The sequence below is a fragment of the Paramisgurnus dabryanus genome, chromosome 7 (genome assembly GCF_030506205.2).
Source record: "Paramisgurnus dabryanus chromosome 7, PD_genome_1.1, whole genome shotgun sequence".
Lineage (NCBI taxonomy): Eukaryota > Metazoa > Chordata > Actinopteri > Cypriniformes > Cobitidae > Paramisgurnus > Paramisgurnus dabryanus.
In genome coordinates this window covers 4,005,545-4,024,177 of record NC_133343.1, presented here as the reverse complement: position 1 = coordinate 4,024,177, position 18,633 = coordinate 4,005,545, and the positions used below count along the sequence as shown (strand labels likewise).

Sequence of the window (18,633 nt, the reverse complement as noted above, 5' to 3'; positions counted from 1 at the left end):
GTTTCTATTAAAGACATGTATAAACTTTTGAGTTATTTTTTGTTAACAAAAAACTATTGCGAAATGACTAAAACTTAATTTTGGGTCTCATATGTTGTTTCATATGGCGTCACGCAGACGGACATGCAGATGATATCAAAATACTGTGAGAGCGATTTGAAAGCATACAGACTGGTCGACTAACAAATCGCTCTCTCTGCATTTGAATATCATGTGCTTGTCAGTTTTTGTGACGCGACAAAGTCGAACAAATCTCTTCTGTCTTGTTCTCCAATCAAACATGCCATATTTAAAGAATGATCATGTGACTTTTATGCACGCCAGGAAACCTGTAAAGGCCGAAGTATAGGCACGTTTTTACGAGTCATCAAAAGAGTGCAGGCATACTGTACGCGCACCGCCAAATTGTACATAGGTTGCGCATGTGCCTGTAAAAAATATTTTGTGTCTTAGTAAGTTTAACTAAATAAAATTAGTAAATTCTATATAAAAAAAAACGTATTCTTGTTTTTTAAACAAATTTGAGTAAAAATAACACAAAAAAGGTGAGTAATTCTAAATGAACACATTATTAAATAAATTCAACTTAATTTTATCATTTAGAATTTGTAAGAAGGAAATTAACTTAATCATTTTGTGTTGAAACTACTTGAATTATTTTAGTAAATATAACTAAATAGGCAGTGGACTTGTATATTGTTAAAAATAATACGCTGGATACTATTATACTTAAAAATATAGTGCGTCATTTTTGCATCCACTTTTTTAAGTAAGTAGCATTTGCTTAAAAAGCACATTTTAACTTAAATTCCTTAAAATTCCATGTAAAACTATACTTAAAAAAGTGTATGCAAAAATTATGCACTATAATTAATTCTTTTTAGTAAATCCAGTGTATCATTTTTTGAGTGTACATGAGTGTACAATGTAGTATGTAACCAAGGAGATGCATGCGCCAAACATCTGTGTACATGTACAAGTCAAATATAATATACTTTGCAAGGCTGTGCGTTCCACCATCCTCGCACGTTGGCGTACATGTAAAACTGTAAAACTGACTGTACTCCGGGTCTAAATGCGAAAAAACATCTTTTCGAAAAATTCGCTATTTATAATTCGTTACATTTATATAGCGCTTTTCTGCAGTAGCACTTAAAGGAGTAGTCTACCCTTTTGCCATATTAAACTATGTTATTACCTCAACTTAGACAAATTAATACATATCTATCTTTTTTCAATGTGTACACTGCGCGTCGTGAATGTGTTAGCATTTAGCCTAGACCCATTAATTCCTATTGTACCAAACAGGGAAGCCACCAAACACTTCTGTGTTTTCCCTATTTAAAGACTGTTACATGAGGAGTTATACCAGTAAGTATGGTCCCACAAAATAAAACTTTTTTTTGGTACCATAGGAATGAATGGGGCTAGGCTAAATTCTAACACATTCACAACGCTGCGCTGTACAGTGCACGCATTGAAAAAATATATGTATGTATTAATTTGTCTGGGTTGAGGTAATAACATAGTTTAATATGGCAAAAGGGTAGACTATTCATTTAAAGCGCTTTACATATGAAAGGGGGATTCTCCTTAACCACTACCAATGTCCACCTGGATGATGCGACGGCAGCCATATTGCGCCAGAACGCTAGTCAGTGTATATAGGGATGATTAATAGGCCAATGGGCAAATTTGGCCAGAATAGAGATGTTTAACGACCAAAGAGACCTCAGATTAACGTCTCATCCGAAGGACAGTGCTTTTTGACAGTATAGTGTCCCCATGATATTACTGGCATGTATAAAAGCTATACAAAAGTTAAACGCTGACATCTCACTCAAGTTCAAAGGGTTTTCAGCTCTTAACTTCAGAGAAATAAACTTTTAGCTGCACTGCAGTACTTTCATAATCTTGAACCTTTTGATATGCCTAATTTGTTTTCCATTGTTAAAGAGTGAGATGTATAAACTTCACATTTGATCATCTTCATCAGACTTCATTAACACACACCAAATCTACCGGCCAATAGACCTGGATTGATTTTACAGTCCAGACAACTGGACCAAATCTTTGATCCGCAAACTAGAAGTGAAAGCATTCGCCCTGCTTCTCCACCTTGTAGACACGACTTCATCCTCAACACAGGTTACTTTAAATATCTGTTTATGCTTAAGTCAAAAGAAAAACTCAAAACTTTACATTTCAGAACTGTCAGAATTGCCAATATTAATTATTTACACTTATACACTTCAATAGCAAAATGTTGCTGTATTTTTCTAAAGATGACAAAATTATTATTTTATCATGTTGTTATTTAAAAATATTCTTTCTATAAATACTATGCAAAAAAAAGAAAAGAAAAAATGTGACATAGTCTGTAAAACTCTGTAAAAGTTTATTTTAAGTAAGGGTACTTTCATTATAATGATTCAGAAGAAATGTTAAATGCAGTCTTATTTGAAAGTGGCTTTGGATTAAAGGGTCTGCTAAATGAATAAATGCAAATTAAATTGTATCCGCAGTCACTGACCTATATGCATTAAGAGCTACCTAAAGTTTCTTCACAATTTCACCTTTTGAAAAAACAACAACATAAGCTTTTGCAATAAAACATTTATGCACTTGGCAGATGCTTTTATCCAAAATGACTTGCAGTGCATTCAATGTATACGTTTATACTGCTAATGCAATGCTCTACTGGTACTGAAACACAAGGAATATGGAGGTGAAAAATACAGATGAAATTTACACATTCCGGTTTACGCAAAAATGTATTTTTGTATCCAAGCAGATCTGGGGCACCATTGACTTCCATAGAAGAAAGAATATACTATGGTAGTGAATATTGCCCAAGATCTTTTTTGGTTACATACATCCTTCAAAATGTATTCCACAACTTGGGGGTGTGTGAATTTTATTTTATTTTATTTTATTTTCAATAATGCAATAATTGGCACATGCAATTTTTGCTCCTTGTCTGTGAACGTGTTTTGCCTACCATTGTGCACCCTGTTCACACAGACATCATCATTAGCGCATTTTTTTACATTTATTGAAAAAAAAGTGAAATAAACACATTTCCCAAGGATAACACAATAAAGTTAAAAAATAACTTATTTCCATTGTGGTCCTTGAATTCACAACAAGTTCCAATAATCCCAATCCCAACAAGTGGCACAAAAGGGAAAAAACGAAACCAGTTTTTAAAAAAGGAGGCGTGGCTTTGGATGGCGATTTGCATGGAGGGTGGGATCATGATTTCAATGCTAGCAGGCTACATTTATCACTTTTCAAAATCAGATACATGCCATTTAGTTGTAGTCAGGTTTATCGATCCTTTGCCGAACACGGAAAATATAACTCAATCGAGTTTGTTGGTTTTCTTTGACTGACCTCTAATTGAAGTGCCATGTTAGTGTGGCGATGCTCTCAATATAAACCCTGTGTGCACCCGATATTTGATTATGCATCGGTCTCTATGGCACCCGGGCCATTTGTGTGCTAATTAATTGTCAGGCTTAAGAGCTTGCAGATAATTGGTGTGTACACCACCATCAATTCCATTAAAATGAACAATTATCACCTACTTTATGCAAATGCTTGTTTCAGACCCCCCTCTCCCCAGACCAAATTAAAAGGTGATACTTGTGCCGCTAGATCGCACTTTCAATATCGTAATAATAGCAGGAAAGACGTGGAGCCATTTATATCCGATCTTAAGAGACCAATGCAGGGTGGATGTAAAATCAAAGGGTGCCTACATTAAAAACGCACTAGTCTCATAAAGGATCACATTCATTCGAAACAAAAACACACGTGTGGAGATTTGACCTTGGGGGAGACAGGTGCATCTGCAGATCTATAACTCTCTGCGATGGGGAAAGTAGGTCACTGTGGCTGGAACAAAAACGAACATCTCTGCCGCATGAGATGCCAACGGGGAAATCATCGCTAAATAAATCAGGTAGGTGCTCAGACCAATACAGCTACCCGCAGAGACTTGACTGACCATTATACTTCCGTCACGGCCCGTCTTTATGCACAAAGTGACCTCAAATCTCAGAGCGAGATGTTAAGGAGAGCCGTATAAATCAAAAGCTTTCTTATAGCTGACCTTTTGTGCTAGGTTACGATGAACATTTTTCTTATTCATATGGCTTAGATAAACAAGGTCAAAACTTCTTTCTTATATTCAGACATTACTAATATTTTATTATTCACATGCCATATAATTACTATAACAATGTAATGAATTTCTTTTTCTGATGAACACAAAAGAAGATATTTGTAAGCAAGCAAAAAAAAAAACACGAAAAATAAATACTATGGAAGTCAAGGAGCCAAAAAACATTGCCAAAAAATATTTTCCTTTGTGTTCATCAGAACAAGAAAATGTATACAGGTTTGTAACAACATAAGCATAGCTTAGCACAATCCATTGAATCTGATTAGACCATTAGCATCATGCTCAAAAATAACCAAAGAGTTTTAAAACTTGACTCTTCTGTAGTTACATCGTGTACTAAAACCGACTGAAAATTTAAAGCTGCATGTAACATGGCCAGAGAAGGCGCAATGATATTATGCAGCACCCGAAAATTGTCCCCAGCTATTGAAAGTAACCAAGGGGACTATTTTTGGGCGCTGCATAATATCATTGCACCTGCTGCAGCCATGGTACGGCAGCAAAGTTCTTGATTATTACACCAGAATGAGAGTATAGTTCCTAGCCATATCGGCCTAAAAAAAATCACAACTTTTAATTTTCTGTCAGTCTTAGTACACAATGTAACTACAGAAGAGTCAAGTTTTAAATAGGAAAAATATCAAAACTCTTTGGTTATTTTTAGCGCGATGCTAATGGTCTAATCAAATTCAATGGATTATGCTAAGCTATGCTAAAAGTGCTAGCGCCAGACCCGGAGATCGGCTGAATGGATTCCAAAACGGTAAAAATCAAATTATTAACTCTAGGGGAGCTTAAAATTTGCATATTTTCAAAAAAGTGGAGTGTCCCTTTAACTCAGAAAATATTTATATTTGATCCAACAACCCAGCATTTTTTAAACTGCATACCGTCTTGGACAAGCGATGAGACATTCATTTGGTTTCTATCTTGTCACCCACACACAGTTTAATCTAATTGGTTTAAAACTTCTGTGACTGTTCAGGTATAACTGTGCATTACAGACTGAAATATTACTTCCTACTAAAAATGCACGTCTTGCTTAGTCAAAACACAATGCAAAGCAAAACAGCGATAGAAACTTTGCTTACAGTACAAGATAATACGTATTTACAGCATTACACGCTTAGATTAATTAAAGCAGATCTTGTTCAAATCATCAAAGCATCCCATGCATCTCGCCACAAATGTGCATAATTATACAATCTCGCCTCAGCCCATTTCTTCCTAAGTAGCTTAAATTAACTCGCCTCAACTTTATTCTGTGCATCATGAGTTTGTAAAGTTGAATTTATGTTCGTAATTACTGTATATAAAATTGTCATTTACAGTATTGTTGTGGGTGAGATGATGTACGGTGTAATTGTCTGTAATATCTGGATGAAGTTTCTGCTTAATTTATTAAAACACGCATAAAAGACTAGAAGCTAACTCACCAGAGTTGGGGTCCGAATTACCGTCCGCTTCGGTCCTCTTGTCCGGTGAGGCCTGCTCGTAAAACTCATCCTGGGACTGCACCAGAGGAAGAGGATGGGAGAGGAGCGGCCCGCTACCCACCGGCTCATGGTCACCCAGTCCACTGTCACTGCAGCTTTCCTGAGACCCGTCCGGCAGGTGAAACGTGACGCGCCGTTGCGACTGAAATCAGAAAGGAGAGAGATGGAGACCAACGTTAATGCTTGTCTCATTGTTTACGAATCATATTTTGTAATAAGAATACAAAAAAAAGGGGTTGAATATTTTAAGAGGATTATTTACGATTTGCTGAAAGTTTTACAGTACAAAGATTAACACACTGCAAAACAAAATCTACAATTCAACTTATTTGACTAGTGAGGAGTTAAAGTTGAATTAGATCTCAATTTTATTTTTATAATTTGCAACAAGGCATCATAGGTAATTTAACCATATTTTAGCCAGGCATGGGAAGAAATAAATCTTGTACTTTGCTTCCAGAAATACAACAGCACTTTTTATTTATTTATTATTGTCTGTAATTAAACCATAAGATCAAAAGACATTAAAACAGGCTGCTGCCATGAATAAAACTAAGAGTCAAAAATCAGATGATATATTTTGTACATTCGCTGACGCCTGGTCACCGCACGCTCGACCCGCAACACTGGTAGGCGTCGGAATTGAACTGCTGGGTTGGCACGGCCTGACCAGAGCATTCAATTTCACATGCCATGTGCTCACACTGGGCACAGAGGCAGAAAACCGCATGACAGCTTTGGGCGTGACTTTTTAAAAGCTTTCACAATCCAGCCAGTGTGTACCGTTCACCCTGCATCTGCTAAACCCTCGGTTGCTTTAAAACCAACAATGTTGGCACCCTCCAACATGCAAATAACCGATTGCACGCCATTACTATGCAATGATACACGTCATTGCAACCAGGCAGGATTCTTGTTTCTCTTAAAAAAAAGGTTGGCAGATCTCCGTGGTTTGCTTAATTTTGACCACACTCCAAAGAAATTCAAATGACATTTCCCGAAGTTCGGCGCTGAGCTCTCTGCTAACCTTTTTGAGCGGTAACGTTGTGTTTTCCTGCAGCGTCTCTGTCGACTGTCTTAGGCGATTCTGCTGTAATTATTGGCAAAAGCAAAGGTCAACCAATCTCAGCGCTATGCAGATGACCTCATTATATAATTTGGAGCATTTCATAAAGCAACTGACTATCAATAAGAGGTACAAAACAAAATAGGTGGGATTGTATCTTCTGTGCTGTTTCTGAAAACACCAGAACTTAGATCTTCAGCTAAATCTCCTAAATATATATTTTTTTTAGATTATAGGTGAATTTAAGAGGCCTTTAAGAGGTGCAGGCCTTGTTAGGAAGTTTTAAAACTAAATCTATATTGAAAACTTTCCAACTTTGTTAAATATATAAACGCCAAGTATAGCAGTGTGTTGGTTTTGCCCAGGCAGTAAAATAAACTAGTTCACAAGAATGCTAAACCAATATTTCCCTCTTTCTTATTTCCTTATTATAAACATTTCAACAAAGAGTTAGTGAGTAGAAATATGCAAAACGTATGAAAACTGTAGTGCGAAATAGACTCACAAACAAAAAACATTGAAAGTGTTTAAAGCGTGTCTTTAAAACAGATATTGGTCTTAAATTAATGTTGCCTTACACTCTTATTGTGTGTGTGTGTGTGTGTGTGTGTGTGTGTGTGTGTGTGTGTGTGTGCTATGCAATTTGTTTATTTTTAGGTTATTCTTAACTTACCAATCATCTTCTTTCATGTTGTTAATATCGGATTTGAATAATAGTCAGTTTAAGATTAAACACACACACACACATACAGTTACGTAATAGATATGTGGGATGTGGACAGAGTCAACCACAAATCATTTGCAGTATCATTTTCATCTAATATGCTTGGGTTATACTAAAACCACACCAAATATTATTGTCTCATATCATGTAATACAATATCATACAGCTATCAAAGCAATATTTGTGCATAGCACTTTTCAGAGAGTACTGTAACTTGACCCTTCTGAAGTGATACATTTCCCTGTAGAGCATGTAGAAACCTAATTTGTATGAATTCGTATAAAGTGAATCGTACAAAAATGACGTATTATTAAAATAAAGCATTAATGAAGCCCCACCCATGACCTAGCATCAATGGGGCGAAAGCAGTTTGTATTAAAACATATTAATGAGATTTACCATTCTTAATAAAACGTTTAGGTCCAGTCCTTGATTCGACTTTTACAATTTATAGAAGTTTATCCACGATGCCTAAAGTTTTGGTTTTCTAAAAAGTAGTTGGAATGGGGTAAGTTGTCACACTGTTCATAACAACAACACTAGATGCACTAACATCTCAAAAATCCCATAGCCACTTTGTGTGTTGATGACTTCTATAGTCAAGTTCGTGTTCACATGTGGTCAAGACCGCTCTAATCTGACGTTAGCACAATGTTTTTTTTTTTGGGCTAAAAACTTTGTTAGGGATAAATGTAAAAAAGTATTATTTTGCACAAATTGATGAGACAATAACGTGTATTTTAAAACTTTAGCTGACGTGCTTTGTTGAGCTGACCCTGGAATTTGGCCAACATAAGCACACGTGTCAGTTTGGGGCAAGTCATCACATGCCTTTCACACCGGAAATGGTTAACCCACAATACAATACAAACATGCAGTTATATGGTAAATACTTTCACTTTATCTTGGCATGCGGTAAAAAGACAATTTTGGACCCTGTGTGCCACAGTGAGGGACTGTGTGTATGTGTTTGTTTGTGCGTTTGCCCAGCAGTCACTCTCTGTTATATTAGCATAAGACCAGCTTAAACCTTTGCCACTGCCAATTTACACGCAATCATGGCTTATCATGCTTGTCAGCCCACATTAGCCGTGTGTTTTTATTTCGTAAGAGGCCAAACATCCTGGCGATGGCACTGATGCTAGACAAACATAGACGCTTTGAGCTAAGATGTTTGCCATCGTCAAAGTACACAAAATCAGTGTCAGAGAAGTTTGCTACTCAAAGACGGCACTCGATCGTGGCACGTACTCAATTCGCTCACTTGGTACTCAGAAGAAAAGAAAAGAAATTGATGCCTCTAAACCGCTTTTCAGAAAACTGAGACGTCTTTGGCTGCAAGTAAATAGGCAATTACACCATGCATAAACAAATCTGCGAACGTGCACATCTTTAATGAATTACATTTCCTACGTTTAAGGCTTATGTCAGTTTTTCTAAAGAAGAATTTTAAAGCTCGCCTATATGGATGCTTCATATCCAACTGAGTAACGCTTAGCGGATTTGCGTTAAGTCTCGGTTTAACCTAACCTCCCGCTCGGCAAAAGTCACGGCTGTCTGTGGACCTTTATCGCAGTTTAGCTGCAGATCAGGTCTCTGTGTAGAGATTATCTTTGGAGTTTGCTAGAACTTTCCATTGAGTGTTGGAAAACCTCAGAACACCTGCTTTAAATCTCTCACAGGCACAACAAATCTGACTAGAGTTCATTCATTGCAATATTTTTCCCACAACATGATGACTTTGAGTTCATACTGAAGTCAAGAGCACTTCTCGGAAAGCAGCCCATCTCTCTCCATGAGATGAATGATACACATTTAGAATTAGGATGCGTTTAGGATGCAGTCCTGATACCCAACACTGGCATCCCCTGGCATATTTAAAAGCCTAAGGGGCACAGATGTCTCGTTTTTCTTTATTTAGACTAACTGCTATTCTGTGTTTGTTTATGTATCAAATACATTTATCGAGTGTTTAAGGTTCATTACCAGAAAAGTAATGTTCTGTATTTAGACATCCTGCATGTTGGTAACAGGGTTGCACAAATGATAAAACTCATATAATCATGAATCAATTAAAACAATTGACAACAACCCTGATACTTTCAGGCGTGTTGGTGCTTGACTACAAAATTATATAAATCAGTGTTTTAATCTGTATTTAGACATCCCAAAGTTTGGTAACAGGGTTGACAAACCTTATAAAACCATGATTCAACAACTCTATTACTTCAATGCCTGTTGGTGTTTGTTTTATTTATTATAGATATTTTATTGTGTGTTTAATGTTCATTACTACAAAAATCTGTGTTTTAATCTGTATTTAGGCATCCCAAAATCTGGTAACAGGGTTGACAAACCTCATACAACCACGAATTAAAAAATGACAACAACCATGTTACCTCAATGCCTGTTGGTGTTTGTTTTATCTATCATTTATATTTTGTATGTACATTTAATGTGCATTTGTGAAAAAACACACAATTCAGTGTTTTAAACTGTATTTAAACATCCCAAAGTTTTGTAACAGGGTTGACAAACCTCATATTATCATGAATCAAAATATGACAACAACCCTGTTGCTTCAATGCCTGTTGGTGTTTGTTTTATTTATTATTTATGATTTATTGTGTGTTTGATGTTAATTACTACAAAAATCATACAAATCAGTGTTTTTAGACATCCAAAATTATGGTAACAGGGTTGAAAAACCTCACATAACCATGAATCAAAAAATGACAACAACCCTGTTACTTCAGTGCCTGATGGTGTTGGTGTTGGTGTTTGTTTTATTTATCATTTATATTTTTTATGTATGATGAATGGGTATTTGTATACAAATCAGGATACAATTCAGTGTTTTAAACTGTATTTAAACATCTCAAAGTATTGTAACAAGGTTGACAAACCTAAAAAAAAATCAAAAAATGATAACAACCCTGTTCCTTCAATGCCTGTTGGTGTTTGTTTTATCTATAATTTATATTTGTAATGTATATTTAATGTTTATTACTAAAAAAAAACCATACAAATCAGTGTTGTAATCTGTATTTAGACATCCCAAATTCTGGTAGCAGGGTTGACAAACCTCATAAAATCATGATTCAATAACCCTGTTACTTCAATACCCGTTGATGTTTGTTTGATTTATAATTGATATTATATTGTGTGTTTAATGTTCATTACTACAAGAATCATATAAATCAGTGTTTTTATATATATTTAGACATCCCAAAATCTGGTAACAGGGTTGACAGACATCATACAACCATGAATCAAAAAATGACAACAACCCTGTTACTTCAATGCCTGTTTGGTGTTTGTTTGTTTATTTATCATTGACAAATCTCATGAAATCATGATTCAACAACCCTGTTACTTCAATACCTGTTGGTGTTTGTTTTATTTATTATTGGTATTCTATTTTGTGTTTAATGTTCATTACTACAAAGTCATATAAATCAGTGTTTTATCTGTATTTAGACAACCCAAAATCTGCTAACAGGGTTGACAAACCTCATACAATCATGAATCAAAAAATGACAACAACCCCATTACTTCAATGCATGTTTGGTGTTTGTTTTATTTATAATTTAAATGTTTAACATATTTTTACAAATCAGTGTTTTAAACTCTATTTAAACATCCCAAAGTTTTGTAACAGGGTTGACCAACCTCATCAAATCATGAAAAAATGACAACCCTGTTTTATATGAATCAAAAACTGACGGCAGCTTTATATAATATACACTGTACAGTAGTTTGACACTGCCTAAAGATGTCATTCAACTTCTTTTAAACATAAACAAATAAAAGCAGATATTTTCAGCACCACATTCATGGAAAGCACACTGCCTATCTTATCACCGTAGTTGTTCACAGAAGTGTATATTCGCCCCGGCATGGCTCATGTAGTTGGATGCCACGTGTGTGAGAAATAATAGACTGCTGTTTCTGCTTCGATCCCATGGGACGATTCATTGGCAAGCACACCTCTCGCTTCCCCTCTCTCTCTCTCTAATGGGTTGGGTACACTAACAACCCCCTCGATTTCCAAACCTCAGTGAGAAAACTGCATACTGAAAACACCACGCGCTCTTCCGCACCTGAAACCAAACCTACAGTGCATCCTAACCAGGTTTCAAAGATAATTTATCCGTCCAAGCTGACGTAAAGTAAACATGTTGAGCATAGCAACAAAAGCGCAGCCAATCAGAACACAGCAATATACATTTGTGGAGAGGGATTTAGGGCCAATAAGGTTTTACAGTGCAGAAATAAAAACCACTGCTTCATCTTTTTAGTGATTATATAGTAATTATTAAATAATAATACATATAAGTTATTATTAAATAAATTAAAGTACTGTACACCCACTGATCTATATAAATGACTGGATTGCGCATGACGTCACACTTGTGAAGCCACCGTGCCGCCATGTTGGTATACCCAAACGTTCTATTAAATCAATGGACGTTATCAGATTTGAATGATAAAACTTCACTTTACTCGTCTTCGTTTTTATATCCGAAGATACCCTGTACATTATTACAACACAAACGTCCTTAGCATGTAAATAATTATTTACAGAAATTTGTACATTTTGCGTTTTAATCAGTTATTATACATTCATCTTTATTACAGTATCATATCAGCAGACAGACCGCAGCATATTTAGTATTAATTACAAACTTGCTCATTCTGAAATGCAAATAAATAATCATGCTTTGTACCGTATGTGCATGCAATTATTTGCTAGTTTTGTAATTATGTTATCTAAACGTACATGTTACCTAAACTTATTTAGAGAAATAACGCTGACCGTCACCGTGTAGCTGAATGTCAAAAAAAACTTTATTTATACCCGTGTCATTAACAGAATGCAGCAGACACACTCACCTTAACGTTTTTTATAAATCTATTATCCTGCCCGATTAAAACATAAACATTGCAAAAACACCAGAATTAACAAATAATTAACGTACACATATCCTAAAAATTAACCTTTTGTAACTGATACGCTGTAAAGGGGGTAAATTTTGATCATGATTTTGAATGGAAGTCAATGGCGCCCTCTGCCGGTTGGGTATACCAAGATGGCCGCTCGAAGTCTGCACTGGCTTCACCTTACGCAGTTACGTCAAGCGTTCTATGCGCAATCCAGTCATTTATATAGATCAGTGTGTACACCCCAAAATATGCTTAACCATATGGTTAGGTCAAATATGGACATTTTCTTGAAATCATAATATTATTGGTTGAGTTTGTCCATATTTTACCCATTACCCATGCCGCAGCTACTATACAGTAAATGTCCATTATTGAAGAAGCTTTCTTTCCTGGTAATGGTACCCACCCAAACCCTGACCAACAAGAAATGTAACCACTTGTCACAACCCTAGTTACTACGCACTGTTCGTTTCAGGTAGGTATCAATGTGAAATCAGGATTGCGTACGACTAAAGCTTTAAAGTTTCAATGGCAAACTCAACAAATTAGTCACACCCCACGATTAAAAACTGCACAATGTATCTCACATGTTCAGGTAGACATGCACACACATGCACACAAAGGCCAGGATTTTGACAGGTTCTGGATATTTCCAAAACACCACCGGTGTGTTTTTCATTAGCAGTCTGTTGCTTAGATTGCTGAGATAGAAAGAAACGACAAATTAAGGTAGAAAAAGAGAAAGAAAGAAAGAAAGAAAGAAAGAAAGAAAGAAAGAGACCGTCTACCACCTCACTGTAGCTTCAACCTCAAACACTCGAAAAAATAATCCAGCGACGCCTTTACCACCTGCTGAAGGAATGGCCAGGTGTCGAATCATCAGTCTAAACACAACAACAACACCACTACTGTATGTGAAAACACAACTAAGACACACAACCCAAAATCTCAAAGATGATGACAATGGCACATCTTCACACAAATGCAATGTGGATGCACAGATACATCTGTAAACATATCAACATCGTGCTGAATCCGACATAACCAATCACAAAGGAGCGACAGGGTAAAAAAACTTTTTGAAATTTAGTCCTTTATCTTCCATTTTAAAACTCATCTGTACCTCAGCCTGTGAAGCCAATGGTTTATCATTGGCTAAATAGATGTGTGTAATTTAAATGCATGTGTGTTCATAAAGGCTTTTTTCGTTGTACAATACAGGCATCATATGTGTGCATTGATGTTCGTAGGCTTTCTGTGAAAAAAAATAAGTATAGCCAGCCTTGCAGAATGATTGTCGACAAAGACTGCCAACAGTGCTTGACAAACCCCAGATATATACAGTAGATATATACAGCATAACACACAAACATCCACTCGAGTTGCTTTATTTATTTTCTTTCTAAAAACCCTTATTGCTGCTGAATCCCCGCCTCACGAGTGATATATATTCTGCTGCACTGAAGTGTTTTTACACAAGGAAACAAGGAGTAAAGGAGACGGAGAGTCCAGCTGAAGTCAATGTAAACGTCTGCCTGCCCTCTATTGGTTAAAGTGCGTTACTGCAGCACAGACCTTACATGGGTTTCTTTCATATCCCGTTCTCTCTTTACCCTCCTCTGTTATCATACTCCCTATCTCATTTCAGTCTCCGTTTCGTCTCACATCATAGGGTTGCATGTGTAACGTCAAAGGCCTTGTTCAGCTCGCCCCCGGGTTTGGATGTGTTCTGTCTTAATGATCCCCCTGCTCCTCATTACAGGCAGAACGACGTGACGTCCCTCCCATCGCACGGAGACTTTCATTAGCTCGCCCAGGCGATCACGGAAAACATCTTTTGCATTTCGGCCTCTGTCATAAGTTTTGGCACCGATGGGCGAGTGAGCACAAGAAACATTAAAGAAGCCCGAATAACAAAGCACACACGTGCAGGGCACACTTGGTCTTGTGAGGGTTGAAATGGCAGCTTTAAAGATGAGCGCTTTCCCGGTGTCCCAGAAACACAAGCACATAAGTCCCAAATCTGTTCTAACATGTGGAGAAAGGTGAATAAACCATGGCACGTGTGCATTGTTTTTTATTGTAAAACCCTGTGTGTGCTGCTCGGTGCCGCTGGATCTGGACCTCGAGCGTCAACGGATGTCAAAATACATCCTGGTTCAAACAGTAGAAATCTCTTGGTGGAAATATTTTGCTTGTTTCTGCAGAGGGTCAGGTGTATGTGTGAGAAAGATGAAGAGAGAGAGAGAGAGAGAGAGAGCAACACAATGTGAAGATTTTAAATGTCCCTTATAAAATTAACCACGGTTTAATTTAAGCATATAATAAAACTAACCTAACCTAACCCTAACCTAACCTAACCCTAACCATTTTTTTAGTATATTGATTACCATTTTTTGTAGTAAAACTGTAGTAAACATGGAGAAATGATTTATTATCTATTATTTTACATGAGATATCATAACAATGCTATATCATAAAAATGACGCTTGCCATAAAAATCCCACTATCAACTCTTACAGCGCAACCGATTCACGGAGAAGTTGTTCCCTATGCGCTAATTGTCGTCCGTCACATTCTTGAAACTGAATTTCTCTGCTTTCCTTTGCCAGCAGCCTCTTTATCTTTGTTCTCGCTATAGTCGCTTTCCTTCTCTCTGGCGTGGAGCCCGGCAGCGTGCATCCGGCTCGGAGAGTCGGAGAGTTGGCCAGGCTGTCCTCCACACTGGTGTAAAGGGTTTCTCTGGATCTCTCCTCTGTTCTGCCTCAAAGCATTAGCTGCACACTAACAGCTTCTCATGCAGGAGGAGAGACTGTGCGCTTCAATGACTGAGTCAGAGTGTGTGCGTGCGTGCATGCTCGCTGTATGGAGTGACTAACAACCTGATTCCTCTTCCAGCGTTACAGCTAAGAAAGGTAAAGAGTTTAAAGTCGGTAGCTTAGTTCCTATGCAATTATATCCTATCTATGCATGCATTTCTTTGCTTCTTGCAAGTTCTGGATGCTGAGTGGCAAATATGGCACTTCAGCTATGCTTAAATATACATAATTTGCAGTTATGATGGCCAAAATCTGCATAACGCACCCATAGAGATTACGTTTATACATACGCTTTTATCCACAGTGCATTACAAGGTATACATTTTTTATCAGTATTCGAACTGAGGGGCAACCTTCTGATCCCTCTGATGAAGCCAAAACACGGAAATGATTTAAACTGCATGGTCAACACGCAACTTCCCGGTAAACTCCACTAAGAATAAATAACAACAACGTCCTTAAAAGTTATATATTTAAAATAAGCAAAATAAACAACACATAGATTACCTAGGAAATCAAAACATTTGTTATTTTCGAAAAGGTATTTGTTTAAGTGTTCAGTTTCAGCAACCATTAAACAAACAGAAACCGGAAGTAAAGTTCGGTCCGATGAAACAGTCCATAGAGCTAATTTTGCCCTTCATGACAACTGTGAAGAGGGGGGTGGGTTTTTTGTTACTAATTTTGTTACTAAATTAAATCTGCATAATTTAGAGGGTGGGCACTGCTGTCCAATCAGCTCCACCCACATTCTGCCTATTTGGCCATTTTCGGTTATCCTGGAGTGACACATGGTTACGCGTTTGGCAAGATGGAGATGACCGGCTCCGCCTACGCTTGGCTTCACAGACACTAGGTCCATGTTTTATACAGTCTAGGGGCTCTATCTTACACCCGGCACAATGCGCGACGCAAGTGTCATTTGCTAGTTTCCACCCTGCGCAATTGTAATTTTCACGTTTAGCCCCGCGTTGTTTACATAGCAAATGCATTTGCGCCCCCTTTTGCGCCCATGGGCGTTCTGGTCTGAAAACGAGGTGTGTTCAGGCGCATTGTTGGCACGTTGCTATTTTGAGGCAACTAAAATAGACTACGCCATTGACCAACAAAAAGGCACAATATGTTTTTTGTTATTTAAAGAGTGCATTAGTAATATGCGCCTAAATGGGACGACAACGCGTGTTTGCTTAACACATACATGAATGCGCAGCAGCACAAAAACGCTTTTAAATATGAAAGATTAAAGGATTGAATGTAAAAGATTATTATTGAGTCTCTTGGACATAAATGGACGTTACGCCCAATATACTCCCATTAATCATTCAAAAAATAGGACCTTCCCTTTTCGACCATGCGCTCGGTGCACAAACCATTTTTCCCGTTGTTAAATTAGCAAAAGTGCATTCGGACACGCCCATTTAGACGTTGCGCTGTGGGCTTTAGACAATGCGCTTCGATCGTTAAAATAGGGCCCTAGGATTCGAACCCATTGCAGTGCTAACCCAATGCTCTACTATGAGCTATACAGGAACACACTTAAAGGCGAGGTGCATGATCTCTGAAAGCCAATGTTGACATTTGAAATCACCTAAACAAACACGCCCCAATAATCTGGATTTTGATAGACCCACCCCACACATATGCAACCTAGGCGACAATGGGTTAGTAGACACGCCCCTTACTGCTGATTGGCTACACATGTGTTTTGGTACTCGGCCTAACTCCCTCTTCCAAAGCGTTTCTCAAAAATCGTACACCCGACCTTTAAATTACTACTAATCTTAGTTTACATGCACATGTTTCCTGAAAGATAGCACTTAACAAATCACTTAGTGTTGATTTTTATATTTTGTGCATGTTATAAATGAGTCAGAAAAGCTATATTGTAAATATATAGTAACCACAAGCGAGTTAGATGTAAATATATACTGTATAAAATGTATAGAGTTTAAATATACCGTAAATAACCAATGTATTAACCAAATATTTAATTTACAATTGATTACTGACTTGCTATTACAGTATTCATTTGCTGATCTTGCATCATTCTCTGCATTTTCATGATTTAAGATATCTACTGACATAAGTATGTATTATCTTTCTTTGCCTTTAGCTGTTCTTTCGTTCTTTATTCGTATCATTTGTAGACTTGCAAATCTTACATGACAGCTAAGTATGGTAAGTAGCAATTTATCATGAGGAAGAAAACGTCCAATTGTAGTACAATAAACAGAGGAATGAATCACAAAGCTCAATATGTCGGCCGTAGGGCGTCTCGCCTTTCACTTAAAAATGTCAATTGCATTGTAAAAGCGCCTAATTGCTCTGGATAATGCATTAGCACATACTACAATTACTACAATAAAACCACTTTTATCCTAAGAAACTAAATATTTGTTGACAGATTTTATTGGTGATTTATATTATATTCATTTTTCAATGTTATTGAAATAAAAAAATCTATTCTGCTAAAAACAACCCTTCTTAAAAGGGACATATCATGAAAATGTGACTTTTTCTATGTTTAGGTGCTATATTTGGGTCCTCAGTGCTTCTATCAACATAGAAAACATAAAATAATTTTTTTTTTATTGACAGCACAATTGAGTTTCAATTTCAACCAACCACCATCATGACGATCAGTGTTTGCATTCCATCAGCTCATTTGCATTTAACTCTTTCCCCGCCATTGACGAGATATCTCGTCAATTAAGAGAAAACGCTTCCCCGCCAATGACGAGATTTTCCGTCTTTCCGCAATACCGCTATTATCCACCAGGTGGCGCCCTTCCGCAACTTTTTAAAACCGGAAGTATTGCCCTATGGCAAGCTGCTGCATGTCCGTGTCTGTTTTAAAGATCGCTCTGAATGGGATCTCTATGAAAAGTCCGTCACAAATATGGAATTATTTTTGCTTTTTACTCAAAATATGGTGTTTTTGCAAAAACCTACCCATATTCAAAAGCTGATTGCAAAAAAAACACTAAAGGTAGGATGAAACGGGTTTTTTTTTTGTTTGAAAGCAGAGGGTCTGTTCTTTCATTTGGTATATTGTATGTTTATTTATTTAAAGAAGAACATTTTCTGGAAGGCATTAAACTTTGGTGAAAATCATGAAAAACGCTGGCGCTGGCTGGCAACTTTTTTTTAAAACGCTGGCGGTGAAAGAGTTAAAAAGACACACACAGAAATTTTTGCTCACACCTACAAAGTGGCCATTTTAACCTGCTATAATAAATTATCTATATGGTATTTTGCGCTTAAACTTCACACTCTTCACACGCGGTGGACACCAAATAATTATTGTACATCTTTAAAAAGTCTCACAATACTGTATGTCCCCTTTAAGATCATTTGCTGATTTTAAATCATTTATACTTGTTGAGCTGGTC

General features: G+C 37.0%; 1 protein-coding gene across 1 annotated transcript in view; it reads right to left on the bottom strand.

Annotated features, from left to right (window-relative positions):
• The window catches only part of LOC135783174 (protocadherin-9), a 351,944-nt gene that overhangs the window by 120,025 nt on the left and 213,286 nt on the right, over positions 1 to 18,633 (bottom strand). The window contains exon 4 of the mRNA XM_065293787.2: positions 5,626 to 5,827. Coding sequence (XP_065149859.1) covers positions 5,626 to 5,827 — 202 coding nt within the window. The remainder of the gene's footprint in view (positions 1 to 5,625; positions 5,828 to 18,633) is intronic.